The sequence below is a fragment of the Asterias rubens genome, chromosome 14 (assembly GCF_902459465.1).
Source record: "Asterias rubens chromosome 14, eAstRub1.3, whole genome shotgun sequence".
In the NCBI taxonomy this organism is placed as follows: domain Eukaryota; kingdom Metazoa; phylum Echinodermata; class Asteroidea; order Forcipulatida; family Asteriidae; genus Asterias; species Asterias rubens.
Window position 1 is genome coordinate 1 of NC_047075.1, and position 27,302 is coordinate 27,302.

At 37.1% G+C, this 27,302-nt stretch overlaps 1 protein-coding gene and 2 long non-coding RNA genes across 3 annotated transcripts; 1 reads left to right on the forward strand and 2 right to left on the reverse strand.

The window, feature by feature from the left end:
- Window positions 1-3,196: 3,196 nt before the first annotated feature.
- Window positions 3,197-8,580, reverse strand: LOC117299442. The gene is made up of 3 exons (XR_004520076.1): window positions 8,406-8,580; window positions 3,917-4,535; window positions 3,197-3,262 (listed from the first exon to the last, which is right to left on the reverse strand). It is a non-coding gene; the product is annotated as an uncharacterized LOC117299442 (long non-coding RNA).
- Window positions 8,581-14,638: 6,058 nt separating this feature from the next.
- Window positions 14,639-17,032, reverse strand: LOC117299059. Its single transcript, XR_004520034.1, has 3 exons — window positions 16,786-17,032; window positions 15,236-15,488; window positions 14,639-14,705 (listed from the first exon to the last, which is right to left on the reverse strand). It is a non-coding gene; the product is annotated as an uncharacterized LOC117299059 (long non-coding RNA).
- A 2,987-nt stretch (window positions 17,033-20,019) lies between these two features.
- LOC117299452 lies at window positions 20,020-25,749 on the forward strand. Its single transcript, XM_033782990.1, has 9 exons — window positions 20,020-21,037; window positions 21,491-21,591; window positions 22,010-22,146; window positions 22,401-22,476; window positions 22,730-22,906; window positions 23,332-23,438; window positions 23,642-23,714; window positions 23,971-24,045; window positions 24,345-25,749. The coding sequence occupies exons 1-9, from the start codon at window positions 20,866-20,868 to the stop codon at window positions 24,468-24,470; spliced, it is 1,044 nt and encodes a 347-aa protein (XP_033638881.1). The 5' UTR covers window positions 20,020-20,865; the 3' UTR covers window positions 24,471-25,749.
- The last annotated feature ends 1,553 nt before the right edge of the window (window positions 25,750-27,302 follow it).

Below are 27,302 nucleotides of genomic sequence, written 5' to 3' on the forward strand. Positions count from 1 at the left end.
ATTTGATTTCGAGACCTCAAGTTTAGAACTTGAGGTCTCAAAATCAACCATCTAAATGCACACAACTTCGTGTGACAAGGGTGTTTTCTTCTTTCATTACTATCCCGCAACTTTGATGACCGATTGAGCTCAAATTTTCACAGGTTTGTTATTTTATGCGTATGTTGAGATACACCAACTGTGAAGGCTAGTCTTTGACAGTTACCAATAGTGTCCACTGCCTTTAAAGTTATGTTATTACTAAAGTTATGTTATTACATGTGTAAAATCTGTTTTAGTTTCCTGTCAAAACAAATATAGTTGCCATTATTACATCTGTTGTTGATCCATCAGACTGCAATGCATTCTCTCATCCACCAGGGAGAGGAACACTCCTCTATGAAGCCAGGCAACCAGCGGTTGTCTTCTTGGTCATCTGCGGATGGACGTCACCAGCGCGAACGCAGACGCCATTGATGTGCAGTTTTCATTGGACTCCGTACTTCACAGGCAGTTGGTTTCGCATTTCACCGTTGCAGTAAATAAAAGAAAAAAAATAGATACATTCAGAAAATGCACTTCCAAATAGAATTATTCCATTTAGTTTGGGAATAATTTAGGTCAACATAAATGTGGGTTTGAGTTTTTCAATCATATTATTCGTTAGGGTTTATTTTTTTGAATTTTTAGAGTCAAATATTTCTCATCAACTTGTTTGTCTGCGTTTAGCAAATCGTAAAATAAATTGTAAATTTTTCGTTAAACTTTGATGAACACTTATGAACACATCAGAGGAAAGAAAATAATGTTTAGGTTCTGTTAAGGGTAAACTGCATGGTTTTATTGAGCTAGTTTTGTTTGGCCATTCAAAATAAGCCACATTAAGTTTACAAAAGCACTTTTTTTACGACTTAATAATAATAATAAAGGAAACTTATAATGCGCCATGTCTGTCACAGGTGACACTCCTGGCGCAGGAACCCTAACAAAGCTAACAACTGAAGGAACTTATTAATACTTATGGACAGTAATAACTTATACTGTATTTTACTTTCTTAAGTCGTCTTACCTGGAAACTTGCATCCTCAGACCATAAGACACCCTCGTCCTCCTTCCATGATCCTTGGTAGCCATTATCCTTGTGACATCACCTGTATATGGAGAATCATACAACAACTGCATCACTAAGTTAGTTCAAAAGTTGAGTTCAGGCGCTGCTTTTCAGCAACAAGTTTGAACTATTTATGTCATCTCAAAGACATCGATTGTTGTAAAAAGATTGACGCAACAAACTTTCTGCGCAATCCTTTAAAGTTATGTTATTACATGTGTAAAATCTGTTTTAGTTTCCTGTCAAAACAAATATAGTTGCCATTATTACATCTGTTGTTGATCCATCAGACTGCAATACATTCTCTCATCGACCAGGGAGACAGGAACACTCCTCTATGAAGCCAGGCAACCAGCGGTTGTCTTCTTGGTCATCGACAGATGGACGTCACCAGCACGAACGCAGACACCATTGATGTGCAGTTTTCATTGGACTCCGTACTTCACAGGCAGTTGGTTTCGCATTTCACCATTGCAGTAAATAAAGGACAAAAAATAGATACATTCAGAAAATGTACTTCCAAATAGAATTATTCCATTTAGTTTGGGAATAATTTAGGTCAACATAAATGTGGGTTTGAGTTTTTCAATCATATTATTCGTTAGGGTTTATTTCTTTGAATTTTTAGAGTCAAATATTTCTCATCAACTCGTTTGTCTGCATTTAGCAAATCGTAAAATAAACTGTAAATTTTTCGTTAAACTTTGATGAACACTGATGAACACATCAGAGGAAAGAAAGGAATGTTTAGGTTCTGTTAAGGGTTAAACAGCATGGTTTTATTGAGCTAGTTTTGTTTGGGCATTCAAAATAAGCCACATTAAGTTTACAAAAGCACTTTTTTTAAGACTTAATACTTATGGACAGTAATAACTTATACTGTATTTTACTTTCTTAAGTCGTCTTACCTGGAAACTTGCATCCTCAGACCATAAGACACCCTCGTCCTCCTTCCATGATCCTTGGTAGCCATTATCCTTGTGACATCACCTGTATATGGAGAATCATTCAACAACTGCATCACTAAGTTAGTTCAAAAATTGAGTTCAGTCGCTGCTTTTCAGCAACAAGTTTGAACTATTTATGTCATCTCAAAGACATTGATTGTTGTAAAAAGATTGACGCAACAAACTTTCTGCGCAATCCTTTAAAGTTATGTTATTACATGTGTAAAATCCGATTTAGTTTCATGTCAAAACAAATATAGTTGCCATTATTACATCTGTTGTTGATCCATCAGACTGCAATACATTCTCTCATCGACCAGGGAGACAGGAACACTCCTCTATGAAGCCAGGCAACCAGCGGTTGTCTTCTTGGTCATCGCCGGATGGACGTCATCAGCACGAACGCAGACGCCATTGATGTGCAGTTTTCATTGGACTCCGTACTTCACACGCAGTTGGTTTCGCATTTCACCATTGCAGTAAATAAAAGACAAAAAATAGATACATTCAGACAGTAATAACTTATTCTGTTTTTTACTTTCTTAAGTCGTCTTACCTGGAAACTTGCATCCTCAGACCATAAGACATCCTCGTCCTCCTTCCATGATCCTTGGTAGCCATTATCCTTGTGACATCACCTGTATTTCGAGAATCATTCAATAACTGCATTCAAACCACAAAATTAGCTCAATCATTGAGTTAATGTAACATGAAATCACCGGACAGATAAAATGTGTCTGTACATTCCCAAGTGGAATTTCTGTGTCTGTCAAATTAACTCAGATGTAATGCCATTTGGATTGAATGATCAGAGTTTCAAAATGAAATGAATAATTTGTGTACAACAATTTATCAACCATGTATTTCAAAATATGATGATATCCACTATTGTTTTATTTCTATAAAAAAAATTGTTGGGCATCAGACATAATGGCATTTTACACCATTATAATATGAAGTCAGAGGCCCTTCCCCCAAATAAACAATTTTATTGAAAAATAGCTCAATTTGACCTTTGCAGGAGCCCCTCTTTCACATAAATTAACAAATTATCATCATTTCAGGAAAATTCTTTACAAATTATGGTCCTGAATGAACTTCCAAACTATTAACATCATGAAAATAAACTTACCCTCTGGTTGTATTCCTGAACTTTTAAATGAGTGTCGTTTCCTCACAGCATACCAACAGAGCTCCAATGACGTCATCATGGCGTAGAAAACAGCTGAAGAACATGAAACATAAAAGATGTTGAAGGGCTTCAAACAAAATGGCATTTTACACCATTATAATATGAAGTCAGAGACCCTCCCCCAAAAAACAAAAAAAAGAACTCAACCATTTTCATATAAATTTGAAAAGTAGTGAAGCGCAAAACTCAATTTGACATTTTTCTTTGCAGGAGGCTCTCTTTTAAGCAATAGCACATCATCGATAAAACAGTATTGTCCAAAGACCCACACTTTGTGTATCACAACTTGTACACAAACCTGTGAAAATTTAAGCTCAATCGGTCATCAGAGTCGGGAAAAAATTACGGGAAAACCCACGTATGTTTACGCACGTTTCGCCGTGTCACAACAAGTGTTTATAATAAATCAGTTGTTCTCGATATTGAGAATTGATAATTGTATTAATGTCTTCTCAAAAAGTAAAGCATTTCATGGAATAATATTTCACAGGGAAGTCTTTAACCATTACCTTCTGTAAACCCTGTGAGTTATTTATAAATCTGTGAACTTTAATTTGTTGTTCTATTTAGAAAGTGTTCATTGGCTATAACAAAAATTAACAAAATATCATCATTTCAGGATTTTTTGTTTACAATTTTGGTCCTGCATGAACTTCCAAACTATAAACATCCTGAACATAAACTTACCTTCAGGTTCTATTCCTGAACTTTAAAATGTGTAAGTGTTGTTTTCCTCACAGCAACCACCGCTCACCACAGCTCCAATGAAGTCTTCATGGCCCTGGAATGACTGGTGCAGTTTCCATTGGACTCCATATTGCGTATTCCAATGGCAGTTGGTTCCGCATTTCACCATTGCAGTAAATAAAGAACAGAAAATACATACATTCAGAAAATGCACCTCCAAACAGAATTATTCCATTTAGTTTGGGAATATTTCAGGTGCATATAAATGGTGTGAGTGGTTGTTACATGACAAGTGACTGATAACGGATGGTGTGGAGTTATAGATGGGGTAGGTTCTCGCTGTCGTTGAACGAACCCCTGATTGTTAAGATGTAACATGCAAGCATGGAAATGAGCTTAGTAGATGTTAAAGTGATGGTGTAGATGGGAGTGAGCTTGTTTATCATGCAGTTTGGTGCAGGTTTGATGTTAGAGTGAATAAATGGTGATAATAATATACCTTTAAGGTGGACGTAATCCCTCTGTGCCGTAATACCACGGGATTACAGTGGTTGCAGGGTCTGTCATGAGAGAGCATGTAGATGAGAAGGACTCCATCCCAGGGTCTCAATCTCAGTCACTGCATGTTGGGAAACAAAGATAACATTCTATAAGTTGTAAAACATGTTTGACAACATCAGAGTAAAAGATGGTAGCTCCAGTGGTTAGAGAGTAGTTTTAGAACGAGGGGCAAGGTGCTAAATAAAGTACTTGAACGAGACTGAATGCATTGGAATACCATTTACATGTAAACTTGCTTATAATGCGTTTGACATGTAATTGTATTTTTGGTGCATTTACACTTCTTGTTTTCCTGCCGTTATCATTCACAAAAACTACTAAGCATGTAGAGCGAATTTCTCAAGAACTACAGCACCTCAGATAGTAATATTTTTAGGAAAGCTTTACACAATCATTATCTTTGGTGTAAGTTAAATGTAAATCTGCGGACATTGTCTTTTGTGTTACCAAAAGTATCAAAATGCTTTAATTTTTAAACAGAAGTAAAGATCACACACTTTGTGTAAGCTCTAAAAAAATGTCCAGAGTCTTTCACAGGGTGCAAAGATATTGCATGTAGCAACTACGGTTCTCCAGATATATTTTTTTGTAAATAATTAAACATTGATTTAAAGTTATGACGTCATCTTATTCCAAAACTTGTATTGCCACACTGAGGTCTAAGTACATGGTTAAGTTCAAAGTGAAACCCTAGCCTTTTTGGATCACAAACTAAGCGCTTGAATCCAGAATCCATAACCATCCATATACTATAAAAAAAACTTGTGTATATGCTTCTAACAAAACTTGTCTCATTAACATTATTTTTAAGAGTGACCACTAACTGTTTAACTTTCTTTTATTAACCAGTCTTAAAAAGATCGGGTTTCAAAGAAGTTTGACAAAGATCGGTTTCCCGTAAGCAGCCCATTCCACATGCAGGATTGTAAATGAATGATTGCTGCGGAGTATTTGGTTTTGGCAAAGTTGTTGCTGTAAATTAAAAGATATCACACCAGACAATATCCACTGTGAAACCATCCGAAATCTCATTGAACGCAGGAATTGGCTGAAATTTAATTGTTTCTCTTTTGTGAACCATCCAATTCACCTTGGGGCATTTTTTCTTCACCTGGGCTCTGTCACTTTCACTTTAGTTTCAAGGAATGCTCCCCATCCAAGCCCAGACCTTTTAAATTGTTGACTAATTCTCTGAAATGTAATTTCACACTTCCCAATTCCATGGCCTCATTTACCCATGCTATGTCATGCTCTACTCCAAATGTAAACAAGCACAGTATGTTTGACACCGCTGGACCATAGAGCTAGCTAGGACCCTAGCTCTATGGCTGGACACAGTACTGCTGACCTTAAACAAGGTGATGGCTGACCAATAAACCACTTATCACTCAGGTTGACTTCCCCTCATTAAACAGTAATCTCTCCAGCTGTGTTCATGATAGCCTTAGGAGGGTTTGGCAGTACAGCACAGTGAAAACAATTTAAAACTAAGGTTATGCCTAGTTAGAAGAGAACTCCATGAAAACAAGGTCAAAAGGGATTGTAAAAGACAATTTCAAGGAGAATGATGAACTAGAAGATTTCATAGTGAGAGCATGTCAACCGCAGAGTTTCTGTACAGTGTTTTTACTTAATACATGGAGGTATGCATTAGCCCCCAAAGATAACCTGGAGTTGTAGAAGAATAGTGGCCGAGCAGTACTGTTAAGAGCACCAAATTCAAACTCTGGTGTTTCTGATCAGCAGAGTGTGTGTTCGAACCCCCAGCCGTGCCACTTGTGTCCTTAAGCAGACACTTAACCATTGCTTAGTCCTTCGGATGGGACGTTAAAGGCAGTGGACACTATTGGTAATTACTCAAAATAACTATTACCATAAAACCCTTCTTGGTGACGAGTAACGGGGAGAGGTAATGGAAGTGCCATAGTTTTCAAGTAATTTTCAAGGAATTTGATTTCAAGACCTAAGATTTAGAACTTGAGGTCTCGAAATCAACCATAAAACGCACATAACTTCGTGTGACAACGGTGTGTTTTTTTCTTTCATTATTATCTCGCAAGTTTGATGACCGTTTGAGCTCAAATTTTCACAAGTTTTTTATTTTATGCATTTGTTGAGATACACCACCTGTGAAGGCTAGTCTTTGACAATTACCAATAGCGTCCACTGCCTTAGAGAATCTTATTGTATTTACTATAGACGAGAGACACAATTTTATAATCCAATGTTATGCTCAAAAAGTAAAGTGGATGAAATTTGTGTATCAATGTTTGGACTATTATCAGGCAGGCTACAATAGACCTAGTAAACTTCAAATAATTAAATGTTAAATTGAAGGAAAAAACAGAGATGAGGCAGACACTATAAGAAACTTAGTCTAAAACCTGAAACAATTCAACGAGGGGGGAGGCATCTATGTTAACTAACGAGGGTGAAAATTGGGTGAGCATTTGTTTGCAATTTCTTTTTTGCAGGGATAATTTTCTGGACCAGCGCGACTGAGCTCACTGTGAGAACAAACAACATATATAGAGACATGGTTGCAAATAGACTAATTGCCAGATCCAGTTTTAAATAAGAATTCCAGGAGTGTGAAGGGCAAAACGTTTCCTAGCCCACCTTGTAGAGCTGTAAATGGCACTCTTTTAACACCAGTCTCATCACTGTAATGGCGACTGTGATGAGCCCCATGTTAAAAGAGAGCCATATACAGCTTAACAAGGTGGGCAAAATGTTTCCATTATAGATTTAGAGGTTCGAGGCGACCGTTGATAATATAGCTAGGTAGCAGAATCTAATTGTAGTCATACCCTCCACGGTCCTGTTTTCAGGGTATTTTGGCTTTTTCTTTGAATTGGAAATAAATTATGATGTGCTAATTACCTTCATTTGTTTATAAGAAGTATGCTAACACATATTAAAACTTGGTGGATATTGAAATTTTCACACAACACACCAATCTTCGATGACTTCAACAGGCGTCCCATTTTGTTTAGTTTGAGGCAAACGAGAAAGTATGGTTTCCTGGTGAAGCCATACGTGGAAGACAAATTTGCAGTGACAACAAGTGTTCTTTGAGACTTTGTGTGACTCTATAGCCAGCAAGTTTCTTCATTTTATTCAAAATATTTTGTATGACATTCTAAAAGTGACCATGATAATTTAAAAAAAAAATTAAAACAAAACCAATTAATAAAAAGTGTGAACAATTATTGGCTTTCAAATCTGACTTGTATTTATTGTTTGTGTTATTTTGTCTCCTTAATATTTATAGTAAAACATATAAATAAATAGTGATTATTGAATCACCTAGCAAATGTTTTAATTTTTAATATTAATGAGGGTAAATACAACATTCTCCAAAGGAAAATGATATAGGCACATGGCTTATTTAAGTCTCTGTATTTATTTCACAGAATGCTCAGCAGAATATTCAGTCACAAGATCTGATCATCGTGAAATGTAAGTTAAAAAGTGTTTGAGAAAACTTTTCCGGAGGGCAATTTTTTGATACATATTCCAACATTGTGACAAATTTTTGTACCTTGTAAAAAGTTGTAGAAACGCCTAAATTACTAAAATTCTTGCATTTGCAAGTGCAACTAACCAGTGGAGCCTTACATGGTTCTAAGTTTTGGTCAAGGGATAGGAGACTCTTTGATTGGCAAGTTAAACCATGGTCAAACCACAAACTATTTATTTAGAGACTGTTTTTACATCAAGCACGAGAGGTAACAGATTTGCCGCGATTATAGGGACACCTTGAAAACAGGACGTCCTACGATACGAGAAGAAGCATTTACATGTACACGGCGAACACAGCATTTACTAACGTAGCACAGCATAGCACATGGTGTACAGGAAAACAAGGCAAAATACTCCCATAAATATAAAATAATATCTAACTAACTTCAGTCATCTAGCTTACTTTAAAAAGTTACCATCCGCATCCTGCCACAACCACCCTTACCGTAGCTTAGCGTTGAGTCAACTGGCCAACCACGCTGCCAGAGTTTTAACAAAAGTGAAAGAAATCTGAACGGAAATTTCCACTGAATCACGTGCTAACAGAAAAGAAAAAGAACTTACGTAATACTTTTACAACTGGGTAAATCATCAAAACAAAGGCTCATAGTCGAGGGGTAGAAAACTCCACATGATAACAACAAACAAAAGCTGGGCCAGAAGAAATGCATGCTGTATTTATGAATGATTTCAATAGATGGATAATAGCTTGCATTTCATGGGCTTTTACTTTCCGTGTTCTGATTGGTCTGCTCTGTGACGTAGTATGTCACCTACACATCCAGGGGTCAATTTCATGAATACTGCTCAGCAGGTTTGTCTGATTCTGATTGGATGGCCATGGATCCTCATTTTGTCACAAATTCTTAATGGGATTTCGTGTGTTAAATGCCCTCCATTAAGAACTGTGCAGGTAAAAATACCAAGATCTGATTGGTCAACCGCTCTCGAACTTGGATCCTCATTTTGTCACAAAACTCTTAATGGGATAATGTGTAGTAAATGCTCTTCATTAAGAACTGTGCAGGTAAAAATACCAAGATCTGATTGGTCAACCGCTCTCGAACTTGGATCCTCATTTTGTCACAAAACTCTTAATGGGATAACGTGTAGTAAATGCTCTTCATTAAGAACTGTGCAGGTAAAAATACCAAGATCTGATTGGTCGACAGCTCCCGAGCTTGGATCCTTGTTTTGTCACAAAATTCTTAATGGGATTTCGTGTGTTAAATGCCCTCCATTAAGAACTGTGCAGGTAAAAATACCAAGATCTGATTGGTCAACCGCTCTCGAGCGTGGATCCTAATTTTTTTCACAAAATTCTTAATGGGATTTCGTGCTGCAGGAAAAAATACCAAGATCTGATTGGTCGACAGCTCCCGAGCTTGGATCCTTGTTTTGTCACAAAATTCTTAATGGGATTTCGTGTGTTAAATGCCCTCCATTAAGAACTGTGCAGGTAAAAATACCAAGATCTGATTGGTCAACCGCTCTCGAGCGTGGATCCTAATTTTTTTCACAAAATTCTTAATGGGATTTCGTGCTGCAGGAAAAAATACCAAGATCTGATTGGTCGACAGCTCTCGAGGTTGGTTTCCTTGTTTTATCACAAAATTGCCAAAGTGATTTCATGCGTGAAGTAAGGGGTGCGTGTGTGTGTGGGGGGGGGGGGGGGGGGTCAGAGAGTTGACCTCTGTCCCCACTTGAACTTGTGGGTTATTTTTTGTTTAAAAGATATAGCAAGACGACCAAGTGGGGTTGGAATAGTAAACGAGATATAATACTTCTTAATTTTGTATTGATATGATTGTTTTATGTGGGTTAGTTTTTAACACTGTTACTAGTTAGTTGTGGGTAACAAATAAATCAATTGGTGCAAGAATGTTGGCCTACTTTAAGCACAGACTCATACTTTGGCATTTTGCCGCCGCCTATTGTCCGGCCCGCAAATGTTTCAAAGAACCTTTAAGTGGTCTAGTCCCTCAATATTCTTCTATAAATTTCGTTTCCTAGAATGTTGAGGACTCATCCAGCATGTATTTCGAGCGGTATTTTTCAAGTGGGAATAATATTCGATACTGAAGTCTTCAGCAAGAAGCACACTTCTTGTTTTCTTCTTTTTTTCAAAAAATTGCAGATTCTCCTGACTACTTTTAACACTTTTTAAATAGCGTTTATGAACCAATCGAAGCAAACCAAGTAGAGCATAGTTATTAATAAGTAAAGGGTCGTACAGCTAAGATTTGCAGTAACAATCCGCTGCATGTTATACTGAAATATTCAGCCCTGGGGCCACAAAGCAAAAGTGGCTCCCTAAAGAAGCTAAAGACAGGTACAAAAAAGCAGGTTTATTTTATTCCAAAGAATGGTTAGTTGTAGGGTGGTATCTAATGAATGCCGCCATCTACAATGCACTTTTGGTGGATGAAAATCCTATAACGCCCTCTATCAATAGAAATGGTCAGGATAAATAAAACAACTTGAAACATTCCGCCCTCAAATTAAAGGCATTTTCGGTTAATCAAATTGGGATTCATGCCCAGCTAAAATAACTTAACTGAACCTCTCAGAGGTCGTACTTAGCAACAACATTTTATATAAAGCGCTTTTCACACCCAAAGGGTGTAGCAAAGCGCTTCTAATATTATACCCATGGTCACTGTGGGCCGCTTATTCAGTCCTTACATCTCAGCACCCTGAGGAGTATACAGCCTGTGCAACTATGCGCTAATGCACTAAAGCAATTACTAGAACCATCTCTGCCTGCCACATCATGTAACCATTAACCCCTGGGGAGAGAGAAGCAACTACAGTTAAGTTGCTTACTCAGGGACACAAGTGTAACGACCGGGACTTGAACCCACACTTGGCCATAACATCTAAAAAAGAGTTCCATTGCACATGACATTTTAAATAAGCAAAATTATAGACTTGATAGTAGCATGGCCATAAACTTATCTGATAAAAAAGCAAGCTTGTGTTTGGTGACAGGTATTAAAATGCATCTGCTAAGCAAGCTTTGGTTGAGAGACAAACGAACTCATCTGCAAATTAGGGTAGAGGGACAGGTAAACTCATCCGATAAGCAAGCTTCAGTTGGACGACAGGTAAACGCATCTGCTAAGCAAGCTTTAGATGCGAGAAAGATGAGCTCATCTGCTAAGCAAGCTTGGGTTTGGGGACAGGTTAACAAAACTGATACACAAGCTTCGGAATGCATGAACAAGAAAACTTTTTTTTTACTGTTCAGATCAAGAAAATATAGTGGAATTCAATCATTATTTCGTAAACATTGCATCAAAACACCATTGATACATTATTCTACAGACTAATAATTTGAACACAACAGACATATTATTTATGCAATGTCCCCAGGATAGTTGCAAAGAGGAAATAATTGCCATGCGAAACCGGTCTCTACTCTGGCATTATTCATGAGCATCGAAGTGTGTCATCAGATCGTTTCAGGCTACCATTCAAACTGTTCTTTCAAAAAAAGGGGGCATAATTTATCATGATCGTTTACTTTCACACGCACAGCTTGTTTTGAGAATGTTTTATTTGCAAAAGAGTCGAGCGCTATTTAAAGAGCGCTTTCTTCAGAAATTTATTTACATCTGCCATGGTTTGTAGCGGTAAGTGCATTCTTGAGTGATTCACTTTTATTAATTCACACGATTTTGCAGGTGCCTTTGCTGCCCTAGACTTGATTCAAGTCCCATTCTCGAGTGAGAGATCCCTAGAATATCACGGCAACTTAATGAAACAACCCGTAGCATACAGTACATGCAGTGTGTGGTCTGATTAGTCTGTTCCTAATGACGTAGTTTGTCACAACAATAAACTTTCACTAGACACCACGCCCATATACTGTGTGCCTCATGTTATCCTAGGAAAAAAATAAACAGTCAGCTGGCTGACCCCCCCCCCCCCCCCCGGAGTCTGCAAATGACAATTTTGCCCAATAATATACGGCTAGCTTCAACCATGCTTCATTCAACAATCAAAGTTACACAACTGACGTACAAAACAAAACATTCCTTTTGGCTGATATAGGTGGATGTTTTTACTATTGACATCTAATACATACATAAGTAAGTGATACTTTTACTTACATTGACATTGTTTACAGAGTTGTTTGTTTTAATTTAACTTTATTTTTAAGACTAAGATTAAGAAGAGTAGAGGCGTAGACCAAACCGAAGAAAACGCATTTAAAAGTAGCTTCTCTCAGGCGGACGGCGGAATGAACCAGATAAATGTAATCTAACAGGCCTCACCTTCACTAGTGTGCTTTAGTTACTTCATAAATAATACTTTACACAGATATTTACAGTAAAATTTGTCCACTTACTCATTTTGTACTTCCCGCGGCATTCACCATCGTGGAATGATTACGGAATGCAATACTAAACAAAAATAGTCTACAGAGGGCGCTAGTCAATAATTAATAGGGATCAATAGCTATTTTGGGGGTTTATCAGAATAAGGTGTACCAGCCAAAATGCCATCTCATGTGTACAGCTCATTTCTGCTAAGCATACAATTCTATGAAATAATGGGCCCTGGATACCAACCTAGGCCCCAGGGGGAGGTGGGGGGGGGGGGGGGGGGGGGGGAGGGGAGCAAACTCGGGAAAATGTTCAGGTCCTTAGGAGAACGATTGCACTGTGTGTACAATGACTTGGGGTAATCTTTTCACATGAACACAACTCTTGATTTGTATAATCCTTTTTGACCATCATCAATATTGCCTTGCCAGGAAAAGCTCTGGAGTAATAATATTACAGTAATTATTATGTTAACAAGTTGACAAGTTTTGGTAACTCTTCTCAGTGTATTGTTCAGCTTCCTGTTTGGTATAGAGAGTTTGTTACTGCTGTATAGATGCATGCTTCGAAGATATTAGTAGTTTTCAGCCAAACATTGTTGTTTTCTCCACAAGTCTTAGCCAACGCAAATGCAGATGAGGCCAAATAATATCATTACCCTCACAGAACCATCCGTCGTTTAAACTGACAACCCCTATTAATATTTGCTACAGAGTTTGGCGACATAAATCTCAAAAGAAGTATAAGAAGCGCCACCGCGTTAATACTTCTCAGACTGTGTCTTTCTCTAGGGATTACTCTTATAGTTTTGGCGATAATTCATTTTGTCAACTAAAATTATTAAATGCTTTATACTCGGCATAAGTCTGGGTGGTGCATGTTGTTGTGCATAAACAGTGGGGTGACTGATGACCAGTCTATGTGAGTTAAGCAATGCTGAGCATTAACAGGTCATGTGACTGGTTGGGTGGCCTCTGAGGGCTATTTGCATGGATACAAGGGATAATCAGCAAGCAGCTGAGGTAAGTAAATTGGGTTTTTGATAGGGTAAGGGCTTGGCCAATCATAGGTTTAGATTTCAACTTCTAACCAATGGGGTTGCATTATCTAAGGGGTCTTTTTGGATAGAAAAGGGTTAAACATCACTTTTGTCACAGTTTTTGTTGGGTGTGCAAAAGCTGTATCCAAAATCTCAGTAATGGTGTCTGTAGCAAATTGTGTCCAAGTATAAGGAGGTACAGAAGCTTTGGGTTAAAGTACAATGTGTTTTTAGAAATGTTTCAATAATGGAAAAACAAAACAATGCAATGTCTTTTACAGGGGTAATATTAGTATGTTTTAGTAATTTTACAATGTTAATTCTATATCACACAGTTGTTTCTTGTTTCATATGATCAAGGTATTTATTTAACACTAAAGCCATACATGTAAATGTTGAACCTAGCAAAATAAAATGAACATTAAACTTACTATATACGTAGCGGGCAAAAACACTTCAAAGTAAAGTGATTAATAGTTATGGTAATACGCATTAATAGGGCTTCTGAAAATAATAAGGTTAGAAGACAATACCAGTATGAAAAGAAGGAGTTGCTACATAGATTGGTTTGGACAATCTTGCAAATACTTGGTACGCATGCATAGCATGGGGATCATGTTTGATTGCGAGCCGGATCAGCATGCAAACCAGTTCTGCACCGATGCAGAGTCAGGGACGCCATTGAGATACAAGCACACCACACAGTTCCACAAGACATCACTCTAACTGACAGGCATCACAGATCAAGAACAACTTGGATCCTTCCGCCCAATGTGCATCACTCCAGTGCTACTTTGCTCCACCACCACTACTAGTCCAGCTTTCTCCTGACAACGAGCGGAGTCTACTGTTCGAAAGGTCGAGACCACACAGGCTCTTTTCAGAGTCAACACTAACACAACGAGATTTACACATTGTTGTACACGCAAGTTTACTATACTTAATACTTATAATACTTATAGTTTCTTCCTATTTATCCACACCATGTAAAGCTTCAAACAATACTAATATTCAAGTCATTGTTCCACAATAAGAAAACTTTGTGTTAGTGAGTTCAATCTGCAGATGAATCCGGATGATCATGCTGTAATATCAAGATCCATTGGAAGATTTGTTCAATGTTGTTCATGCTCTTGGAAAGTCTACTCATTGGTCAAAGTACATCCTTAGTAACAGTCGAAGCTGGTGGATATGACCTTAGATGAGGGCAGTCATCATGAAGAAACAGTCCTCCTTTACAAAGACTGTGTTGAAGCAACAGTTTTATTGGTGCTGTATAATGTGGCTCAGCATCTTGACGTAACCAACTCTTAGTTGTTCCACTCTGTTCATCCTATAATAACAGAAAATAAAAAAGATTTTAATGTTTAATTTTTGTGTATAAGCAAAGTTTAATTTCTGCACTTTAATGGATTTCTCAAATATCAAAGCAAGCTTATAGTCCTTTCACACACAAGCACTTTAGCAAGGGTCCCTTGCTATTGTAGCCTGGTGGTAAAACTTAACAAAATGTTCCTTGTGTGAAAGGACGACCATGTTTTTCTTCTGTCCAAGTTCTCTTGCAAAATCTTGTCAAACATTTCTACATTTTACAACAGGCTAAAATTAAGCAACAGACCCCAGTGAAGTTGCCGTCATGTGAATAGCACTTTAGCTTACAAAAGCCTTGCTTCACTCTATGCCTTGATGTTGTCCTGTTTGTCATTATTTACTCAACTTCCGTGTAAATTGTTATTGTCTTTACTACATCTCTGGTTTGCCATTATTTATTTATTATCATGTATATTAACTTTAATGATGTACACAAATGTAACTTTATGGCAACATTGAAATAAATATATTGAAATGAAAGAGATCTTTTACCTTCAAGGATCCTGATAAGTAGGTGTAGAAATACTTGATGTCTATCTCTTCAAGCCATGACGTATCTCTCTTTGTGTTGTGATGTCACATCTTCATGGTCCATGGTGACAGGATGGCAGAAAAGTAGTCATCACAATCACCTGTATGTAAGTAGTAGTTGAGCAAGAGGTTGTCTTCAGCCGTCGCCATCTCGGGAACATCTCCTGGTCGCCTTCCACGCTTTGTCCAGCATCCGTGGTGCGTCCTTCTTCAGCTTATCAAAAAAATTATAACATTCTCTAAGTTGTGAAACATGTTTGGCAACAACAATCACAGTAAATAAAGGTAGTTCCAGTGGTAAGAGAGTTAAGCAGCCCTGATGGGCCAGCACTAAGTGCTTAAAGGAGTACTTGAATGAGAATGTTTGCATGGGAATGCTGTTTAAACTTGCTTATAATGTGTTTGTCATGGAATGTATTTTTAGTGCATTTACACTTCTAGATTTCCTGTTGTTATCATTCACAAAACTAGGCCCCCACCTCAACATTGCTGCAGTTTCCCAAACTCTGTTTCCTCATGGGTGTTATTAGTATTACACAGTGCTATCATGCTCTATTCCAAATGTAATCATTGGTCTTACCACAGTATGCTGTGGAACACAGTACTGCTGACCTTAAACAAGGTGAAGGCTGACCAGTAAATCACTTATATCACTCAGGTTGACTTCCCCCCCCCCCCCCCCATTAACCAGTCACAATAATGTCTTTATGGAATTTGGCTGGAAACCTATTTCTGTTTAAGCAATTACTTTTCTGTGCTTAGCAGCTTTTTGATGATTGGTCTCTGACTTGAGAAGCAATTGGTTAGACTGTTGCATTATAACCAAGTTATTATAGCTAATCCTCCTGGGGTCGATTTCACAAAGAGTTAGGACTAGGTCTAACTTAGGACTATTCCTAGGAGATATACAAATTGCATGGATAGTCCTAAGTTAGGACGAGTAACTAGTCCTAAATCGAGATAACACTAGTCCTAACTCTTTGTGAAATCTACCCCTGGGAATCTTTACCACAAGCAGAAAGCGCTTTCTATACACCAAATTCTGCTAAGCAAACTTTTCTGGTTAGCAGCTTTGTGGTGGGCACTGACTGGAGAAACAATTGGTTAGACTGTTGCATATAAGCTATTATAGCTAATCCTCCCGGAAATCTTTAACACAGAAAGAGTTCCTTTTTGTAACATCAAATTCGGCTCAGCAGCTTTTTGTAATAATTATTGGGCCCCGAGACTGAGAGAGGTGAGATGGGTTGGATTGGAGCACTGTTGGATTTGGAAAACTTTACCAAAGACTTGTTTTTTTCTTTACAAATAATGAAATTATCAACAGCATTGGGCGAATTTCACTGCTTGGGTACAATTATTGCCAAGTTCCACTTTTCATTTCAAGGGTAATGAGAAGACTTGGAAATCGTATGTAGCCTAGTTTTGAGCATAGTGTGGCTGCGCTGTTGAATCATTGGGGAAGAAATTTACCAATATATACTGTATTTTATTTCCTTAAATCATCTTACCTGGAAACTTGCAACCTCAAACCATAAGACACTCCCTCAAAGGTCTTCCATGGGCCAATCAGATGATTTCTTGCTACAAGAATCATTCTATAAGTGCATCACTAAGTTAGGCCAAGTTAGTTCCAAAATTCTTCCTCCATGGTTGAATGGACTTATATAACAGGGCTTACTAAATGATGACTTTGTCCAGATGTGATGATTTGAAAATTGGTCCCCCAAAAACATGTACAAAAATTACAATTAACGTGACTCGTTCATGTGCGCCGCCATCTTTTAATGATTCTCCGCCTGTTAATCGTGGGCACCCGGCAAAACTGAATATGTATAAGGTGACGTGTGCTGCGTGCTGTAGCTGGAAACTACCACCGCGTCACCTCATACATATTACCTGTTTACCTGTATACCTGTCATATTTACATTATTATTCATATTTACTTTGTACACGCACGCAAAATAATTGATAAATCAGCGTAGCCATACCGCGTCATGTGACGTTACCTCTTGGATATTCATGAATTGCAAGATTTGCCTGGTGCCCTGACTTCTCACGACCAGCAAGAGGAGAATCATTAAAAGATGGCGGCGCCCATGAACGAGTCACGTTAAATGTAATTTTTGTACACGTTTTTTGGGGACCACTTTTTAAATCATCACATCCGGACAAAGTCACATAAATTATAGTAAGACCTATTATGCGTCATAGTAATTCCACAAATGTAAGGAATAAAATGAGGTACCTTGGAGTAGTATAGGACTTTTTCAAATGGGAGAAATTAGCAATCAAACTACCACGCATTTTGCGACCTTTGAAAACTTAGCGTTTTAGACATGTATCGAAGGTGGGCTGTAATGGCGACAGTGATGAGACCGATGTTAAAAGCGGAGCCATTAATAGCTAAACAAGGTGGGCTAGCAGCGTGTCTGTTAAAGGAACATGTTGTCTTGGATCGGACGAGTTGGTCAATAAGAAGCCTTGGTAACCGTTTTTTATAAAATGCATCCCATGGTGTAGGTATGTGACAAAACACACGCACAGCAATCGTGAAAGTGTACAGAGCCTCGTTTTCGTTGTTTACGTCCGTGCACATATTCGATCTTGCGCGGAACACATCGGCAAAAAGGTGCCCTAACAATCACCCTTTTAATGACGTATAAGTTATTTTTAGAAAAGTACACAAGTTATGATGAAGTAGAGCACATCTCAATGATTATAGAAAACTAATCGATTTGCTCAGAAAGTACGTGAATCTTGGGTCATTGTACTTTCAGTGGGACTGAAATATTTTATACAATACGGCAGTCAAGTAGTCAACAAAGTCGTGTTTTTATGCATTGAAGGAGCAAAATCTAAGTCTTGCCACCTTGAAATTGATGTTTAGTGATTAATTTTGAGTTGAAATGTGAAGTTTAAAAGCAATTTATGGTTGCGTTCATATTTTTTTTGGGTTGCGTAAAGAAAAAAATAAATAAAATCGCAACGTTAATCAATCGCAACGTTAAATTCATGTAACAGGAAAAAATCGGCCGAGAATGGTACTATTTTTAACAATTATATTGATATAATAGATGTTAAATTTGCATCGGGGATAAAGAATATTAATTTTGTTTTTTACCCATACACCGATGTGTGTTAGCACTGTATACTCAGTACTTTCCCGAGTCCTGTGAAAAAAAATATCACAGGCATGTTACTCGGGTGGGATTCGAACCCACGACCCTTGCAATTCTAGAGCAGTGTCTTACCAACTAGACTACCGAGATTGCCCGGCAGCTAGAGGCAGTTCGAATCCTATGTTTTGGCAGCGGGTACCGCAACGATATAATAGATGTTAAATTTGCATCGGGGATAAAGAATATTAATTTTGTTTTTTACCCATACACCGATGTGTGTTAGCACTGTATACTCAGTACTTTCCCGAGTCCTGTGAAAAAAATATCACAGGCATGTTACTCGGGTGGGATTCGAACCCACGACCCTTGCAATTCTAGAGCAGTGTCTTACCAACTAGACTACCGAGATTGCCCGGCAGCTAGAGGCAGTTCGAATCCTATGTTTTGGCAGCGGGTACCGCAACGATATAATAGATGTTAAATTTGCATCGGGGATAAAGAATATTAATTTTGTTTTTTACCCATACTATTACATGAGACATAATAGTTTGGCAGGTAACTTTTTCCACTAAGCATAGTTTTTGGTTGTGCTTAGCTCGTTTCGAAACCACGGCTTGGGCTCCCGATTCGGCTCAGGCTAGCCTGGCCCCGCGTTGTTTTGCTTAGTGTACTTGCACACTGAACTAGGCTCCAGACGAGAAAAGTGGAGTCTGAATCCGAAGCGAAGCCGTGGATTCGAAAGGGGCCTGAAATTTGGCCAGGTACGTCGTTCGAAAGTGGATTGACCTCATGACCTCGGTCTTGCGCCCTCATCGGGACCAACTTTTTAACATTAAATTCAGATAACTGGTCTTATATCTCTCAAGTAGGCAATATTTCGGAAATAATAGAGTTTTTTCTTTAAAAATAATCGAATAAATAAATTAAAAGTGACAAATAAAAAATCAAGCATCGTTTAACGTCATTAGACTTGAACTTTCGTCAATCTTTGACCTATTTTTTAGTTAACATTAATTGCTTCGTTCTGTTGTCTATGGCACATATATTTATCTATTTTATTGATTTATTTTCCACAGCACAATCGCCAAAATTTGATGGATAAAAAAAAATCATTAGATTATACAATTTTATTTTATAAAACCTTTATACAAAAAATGCGACATATCTCAGCAAAGAAGCTGTTTTGTGAGGAGGGGTGGTGGTGGTATTTAAAGCCAGTGCATGGTAACGCACTAAACATGCTAAGAATAAGCAGGTAACTGGGTTGGGGTCCTGTTTCTCTTTTTTAGTTTGATATCTGTGTGGTCGCAATTAAAGGCAGTGGACACTATTGGTAATATTACTCAAAATAGTTATTAGAATGAAAACTTATTTGGTTACAAGTGATGGAGAGCTGATGATCGTATAACACATTGTGAGAAACGGCTCCCTCACTGAAGTAACGTAGTTTTCGAGAAAGAAGTAATCCACGAATTTGATCCACGAAAGAAGTAATCCAGGTCTCGAAATCAAGCATCTGAAAGCACACAATATTTCGTGTGACCAGAATGTTATGTTCTTTCATTATTATCTGGCAATTTCGACAACCAATCGAGCTCAAATTTTCCCAGGTTTGTTATTTTATGCATGTTGAGATCCACAAAGTGAAAAGACTCCTGGTCTTTGACAATTACCAAAAGTGTCCAGTGTCTTTAATAAAAACTTGCTGACTAGCCGCTGCAAAACTTTTGAAAGAATCCCAAATTGGAGCGCCCATGTTCAGTGTTACTGGGTCTATTCGTTCTTTTTCTTCATTGGGTTTGGCTGAATGGACATTAATTACACTTAAATGTGCATAAATGACTCACTAGATTTGTGCCATTGTTTTTGCTAACAAGCCTTATATTTTGTTTAATTTTAAAGCAAATACACCTCCTAAAACCTAAAGTGTCATTGAATTTATTCCATTCTATTTCAAGCAGAAAATGCAGATTAAAAAAGAAGAAGATGGTTTTACTAAGTATAATTTTCTACTATCAAAACATTTGAAAATATTATTGCGTTGTCCACTTTTAGTCCTCCATATTATGGAGCCTCACGCAGCATGTTGGTTGGGAATGTATTGGCCGATGAGGGCGCTATATAACTTGGTGAAAGTGGTCCTTGTGGTTCAGGAAACGTAGTTATGTAACAATGATGTTATAAACTACAAACAACACAATATAAGGGGGTGTTCTGATCCAACACAAAATAATTGACCCCAACAACAAAAGTCTCTTTTAAAACTGACATTCTGGGTTTTTTTCCACGTGTGTACTTAGGAAAGCAGGAATTTTGGGCACAAAAGGCGAGCTATTCGAGTCGGCCAATGCAGATGTTCTGTTTTATGTCAGCATTCCAACAAGGAATGCATTTTTGGGGTGCCAAGTTGGTGTTGTCATCTCCATTTAAAGACGGTCAATTGCAAGCTGAGAGTCTGACTATTCCAGTATGACTGTTAGTGTCAAACGTCTACGTCTCTATCTGTCTGTTTGTTTGGGTATGTGTCTCTGGATTTCTCTTCTACTGCCTCTTTATGTGCGATATGACTTTACAGAGCCCAGTGCAGTGCCTAGTGCAGAGGAACACACGACCCGTTCCTCAAGGGTTCATGTTAAGAAAGGTGAGATCTTCAGTGAGACCATTATATCTGTTAACTCGAAATCTGACAACAATCAAAACTTCTTGCAAATTATTTTAAAGTTATGACCGTTGAAAATTATATTTGATTATAATACTATTACAAAACCAGAAAAAACACGATACAAATTACTAACTGATTACAGGAACTAAACAATATCATTCTTGATTTTAGCCACTTCGCTCACGATGAGTCTATAGTAAACAAAGACCTAGAATACCATTCATGACTCCCCCACCCCGAATAAAACTTTAAAAAAAAACGTACGTTAAAAATTACCTACAAAAGAAATGTACCTACGAAAAGAGAAGAATCAAATTGCTTTGAGAAATTTAATGCAAAAAATTCTTTCTCTCTTATACTATTGGCCTATTCTTATAAATCCCACAGACAACGATCCCATTAATGAATAAAAATGGCATGTTTTTTCCGTAGTGCAATTTGATGCAGACATACTCCCTCAATGTGAGAATCCACCAACCAAAGTCAACACAACTTTCTTCAAGTACATGAGAAGATTTACCGGGCGCAAAATGGTAAGAACTAAAACATGAAGATCCTTAGCTCAATCATGAATGTAATTTTCAATCATTCTTATAAAACATTATTAGCGATGAATAAAGTGTAGAGTGTGATGTTCTGAAACTGTACACGGTGTGGAAAATAAGAAGGATGCCTTTCTCTGAAAAGAGCCGTTGTGGTCTTGACTTCTCCCAGCAGAACAGAGTGAAACGTCGAGACTACAGGTGTCCCAGGGAAATCAGTCCCGGGGATTCTGTCCCCTGATGAAGGAGGAGGATATAAAAGAAGAGAGAGGGCGCTATCAAAAGAGGTTTTCTACATAGGTTGCCGTATGATGGGGGGGGGGGGGGGCTCAGTTTGCAGAGTAGAGGGCTCCTCTCAAAATACAGTGTATTATGTTGATTAAAAGATGTTTCTCTGTTTTGCTTAAAGATGTTATACACAGCCATCTACCCTTCTGATGGAACTAAGTTACGAGGCCGGCGGAGGGGTACAGAAGCAAATGAAATCATCCCATCTAAAGTTGTATCCAACTTGAAAAGCATGTATCAATCCGCACTTAAACACAGGTTAGTACAAGCTTTGTCTCAGTTTTGTTCGAATTCCAATCATCTATTGTTTTAAAATGAGTAAGTGATTTTAAAACAAGGCTTGAAAAAGTTCCGACAAAGAGTAACACTTATTTGGCCTGAAAGATCTAACTCTCATGTCATAACGATTATAGCTGGTTGTATTCACCTGTAGAGGTGATGAAATCTCTACTTTAGCTTGCTGCAGTGTAGATATTTAAAGGAAAGTTTTCATCATTTTGTTCTGTTTTTAGGAATACTGACATCGATGTATGTCATGTGGAGAGAACAACATTGTTTTCAAGCTTGGTCATTTATTTTATAGATAAGGTGAGATTTGAAATTTTATCTTTTCCACGAGCATTGTCTTTTCGTTTTGTATTCCATTTCTCTAGAAAACTTGTTTCGTTCTGACAGTAAAAAGTATTCCCCAATCGCAGCTGTGTTCCCTCTTAGGCCCCTTATCGAGACAGGTATTTTTGTTTGCACTTTCATTAATATTTTATTTTATTTTTATCCTTTTTCTTCAGAATGGTTTATGGGAATGTGTTTTTTTAATTACCGACTTTGTTTTCCCCCACAGAGGTCTTCAGATAACGCGAGTGAACCGCAGATAAAGCATTTCGTTTCAATTCAACATAGCGCCCTCTGTTGTCTTCCAGCCTACAGAGTCGATCTAAGACGCACGGTGGTTGTCGTGGCAACATCTATGAATCTCGGTCCAGCTTGGATACGCCATTTTATCAATGAATTCTCAGAGGTTTTTTCAAACTTTCACTCTCATGAAATCAAGAATATTTTAAAGATATAAGTTGAGAGTCTTAAGAACCGAGAAAGTGCTGTAGGGTGTGATCCGTGATTTAAAATACAGTTTCTTGAATGGTTTATGACTAGCCGCCTACAATGGGCTGGTATAGCTCAGTTGGTAGTGCGCCGGCACGTTAATCCAGAGATCGCAGGTCCAAATCATGCTCTTGTAATTTGTATCTATATTCAACCCAAAATGGCATTAGTTTCATTATAATAATCATCAATCAAACTGTTCAATATAGTAATCTAGGATAAAAAGGTGTTCAATCGGGGTTGCGGACACTTTGTAAGAAATTGTAGTTTAGAAGGAATGTTAAATGTATACAACTCAAAACAATATTAATTTTGTATGTTTTGATTTGTAATAATTTACAGATCATTGAGCAGACAAACGAGCAAAACTTCCGGATTATTTTGAGCGACTTTACGAGTGGGCCGAATGATATACAACGACTATTTGATGAATCTTTACTGAAAGAGAGGTAGTTATATAACCAACGTAGAACATGTCAACCTTACAAAATTGTTGCTGCACATAGAACTACAGATCACATTTTACCCGGCAATTCGACCACCGGCAACTATTAATACCTTATTATTATTGTTAGTGAATTACCAAAGCTATGAGCTTCCAATACTGTAATGTGTGAAAATTATTCTAACGAATTGCTTGATCTTTTTGAAGGGCAAAGGTCATCAATATGAATATGCATTACAACAAACCAATTGGAGTTGAAAGGGCTGTAGAACTTGTGCAGGTAAAGTATATAAAACATTCCTGTAAATCACAATGGTTATTACCAATTATTTATTTGTTTTTTCTTTTATTTATTTGTTTATTTATTTATTTATTTATTTATTTTTTTAGGGAGTGGTGTCAATATTTATATTCACAAGGATGACTTACAACTCAATGTCTAAAATAATATGGTTTGCCCGTGCTTAACAATGTATACATCTGTCCTCCCTAATTGGACCAAGTGTATCCATTATTTATTGTTTATTAATTTACAGAATCCAGATGACATTATCTTCTTGTGTGATTTTCACATCGAGATCCCTCTTGGTTTCATCAACATGATTCGCAAGGTAATAACATATTAATTATTATTTGTATTTTACAAAGATCTTTTAACGTGATTGTCTGATGGGACCCCATACACTGCTGCAATATTCACTAGTAACTTATAGAGATAACCAATTAAAATCAAAGGTTGTAACGGTAGGGAACAAAGTCCAATTTCCCTCTAGATATTACTTCGAACAGGTAGCCTTTAAAATGTTTCGCATTGAGGGGCCATATAAAAACATTAAATGAACGTTATCTCGAACTGGTACGAGGGTCTATTTTGTTTTAACTTCCTAATTTGTCATCCAAAATAATGAAGCACGTGATCGCAGGTCACATGGTGTTTGCTCCAGTAGTTGCCAAACTAAATGAAGGAACTTCAATTCAAGACAAAGAAGGTAAGGAAACATCTTCTCTTTACGTCATGTTATATTCAATAGCTTAACCGATATTAAAGTGACAAAATTTATCGCGTCATCTCATGAATAATTCAACAGCGTTTGGTTGATTTACCAATAATTAAGTAGAAATCTTTTATTCACGTCATCTTATGAATACTGAACGCATTTGTTTCCCACATTAAGGTTTCTGGGATTATAATGGTTTCGGTATGCTGGGAATCTCAAGAGCAGACTGGGATGTGATTGATGGAATGAATACACGTGATTTCAGTGACCAATGGGGAGGAGAGGATTGGGATATGATTGACAGGTAAAGTGAAAAATCGGGATTTTCTTTTTGAGTAAAAACGACATTTTGATTCCAATCCATTTAGTTCATGAGTTGCTTTCACTTTCGGTAAGTAACAATTAACATACGTCAGCATGATCACAATTGAATTGATCACATTTTTGTAACAAACGAATTTAGAGTGCGATGATTATTCAATTATTTAGAATTAGAGTTTTATACTATTTTTTTTTTACTGAGATGTGGACAAACAGTCCAAAATCTAAAGGCAATTGTAGAAAATGTTCGTTACTTAAACTGGTCTACATCCGAAATGCAAAAGTGAATGGTGCAGACATATCTACATGTGAGTTATTTTGTAAAATCAGCCTATTTAAATCCAACATGTTTTCCCCTTTATTTTTCCCTCCTAGGATTATCAAAATGGGGATCCATGTAAACCGTCTGCGAGTTCCAGGTCTCTTTCATCATTACCACAATAAGATGGAGATGTGGCCTGGTGGTCGCGCTGAATTGGCTGAGTTTTAATCTCAATGTCTCGCAATTCTTTCATTCTAACTCTAGTTAATTAGTAAGAGGCAAGGCAGTATGGCCCAAATTCACAAAACGCCACAGTGTAATAAGGAGCGGTATACATGGAATTAACAAGAAGAAAACATAAAACTAATGACAAATTCCTCGAGTAAAATAACTGCCCCAAATAATAGCTGTTTTGAAAATTACCCCAATTATTACAGATGTTTTCTAAATTGTTGTTGCAGATGTCGAATTGACTCCAATATATCAAAATTGATCTGATATTTTTCTGATCGCGGTTTCTTATTTTCATATAAACTAAATCTATATAGTGTAAACTGAGTGTTAGCTGAGATTCATAAATTAAGTTGAAACACATAGAAGAAAGCAGCAAGGTATAAACACACGTTAACTTAATTGTTGGTGTTATTAAAGTGTTGACTATCCTAAGGTTAGCACTATACATAGGCACGGAAGCGCTTTAAGTATTATTGTATATATAATTTAGACATTAAAAACAAAAGTTACATGCAAAATACTAGGTATTAAATGTCTTAATATCATAAAGATTTATTTCCCCATTATGTTTGAAGGCAGTGGACACTATTGTTAATTGTCAAAGACTAGTCTTCGCTAAGTTGGTGTATCTCAACATATGCATAAAATAACAAACCTGTGAAAATTTGAGCTCAATCGGTTGTCGAAGTTGCGAGATATTAATGAAAGAAAAAAACACACTGGTCACACAAAGTTGTGTGCTTTCAGATGCTTGATTTCGAGACCTCAAATTCTAAACTTGAGGTCTCGAAATCAAATTCGTGGAAAATTACTTCTTTCTCAAAAACTACGTCACTTCAGAGGGAGCTGTTTCTCAAAATGTTTTATACTATAAACCTACCCCCATTACTCGTAATCAAGAAAGGTTTTACGATAATAATTATTTTTGGTAATTACCAATAGTATCCACTGCCTTTAAGTTCAAAACCACCCCAAAGCTGGAGGAACAAGATGTCCTATTTTGTTTCCATATCTGACAAAATGGGCACAATTAACTTGCCTATCTGACAAAGTTCAATAGCAGTGGTTGCTAAGGTTGAACCACTACCCATTAATTAGAGTACGTCTTGTTTTAGTTTGTGTGCAAAATTATTCTAAAAAAATAAAAAATAAATAAATAATTGAAAACACAAGAGAAAGCAGAGGTATGAGTAAACGCCTAACTGCAATGTCACTGTGACCTACTAACACCAACCTTTTGATACAGCGTTGATTCAAACACCTAGAGTCCAGTTTAAGTGCAATTTTCTTTCTTTAAAGCAATACAATGATCAAAAATATACCGAGTGCCTTGTCTTTTTTGTTGACTATGATTTGGCTTATAACTAGACATGTATGCCCAACCCATCTGAAGACTGTCATTGTAAGCCTTTAAAGAAATATTTGGTTCCAAATTGTTAAAACACAAATTAAAAAATTAAATAAATGTTAAACAAAAATATCTTAAGAATAGACTTTGGCTAAAAATCAAATCAAATTATAATTAAGAAGCAAGTTATCATAAATCATTCTAATTGCGATTGAATACTTGCATCGGTGCTCAACGAAAATTTGAAGAAAAAAAACCCTAATTTAAATGAATAGACCAAGTTGGTGACAGCTAGTTTGAAAAATCACAATGGATACTACATCACGTGTCTACTAAATTGACAATTAATACTTCAAAATCCTCCAGCAAATTTAAACCGAGTTTGACGGATTTAGTACCGCAGAAGTACGATCATTCTCAATATGAATATCATCAAACTTGCTTTTGAGTTATACTCTAAGGTTTTGATGAATACGGGATGATCCAAGTCAAATATCAACTAGAGTTCACTCGTGTAGTTTGCGAAACATTAATTATTCAAAACGTAAAAGTGCCAAATTGACTGTGCGATACAAAGGGAGCTACATGAAAGCTTAATTTATATACAATATTAACATACGATTGCGTTATAACCACACTCAATATCAATCTAAAACCTCATTATAAACAGCTTAATCTGCAGTAGCTTTTTAAAGCATTACATTC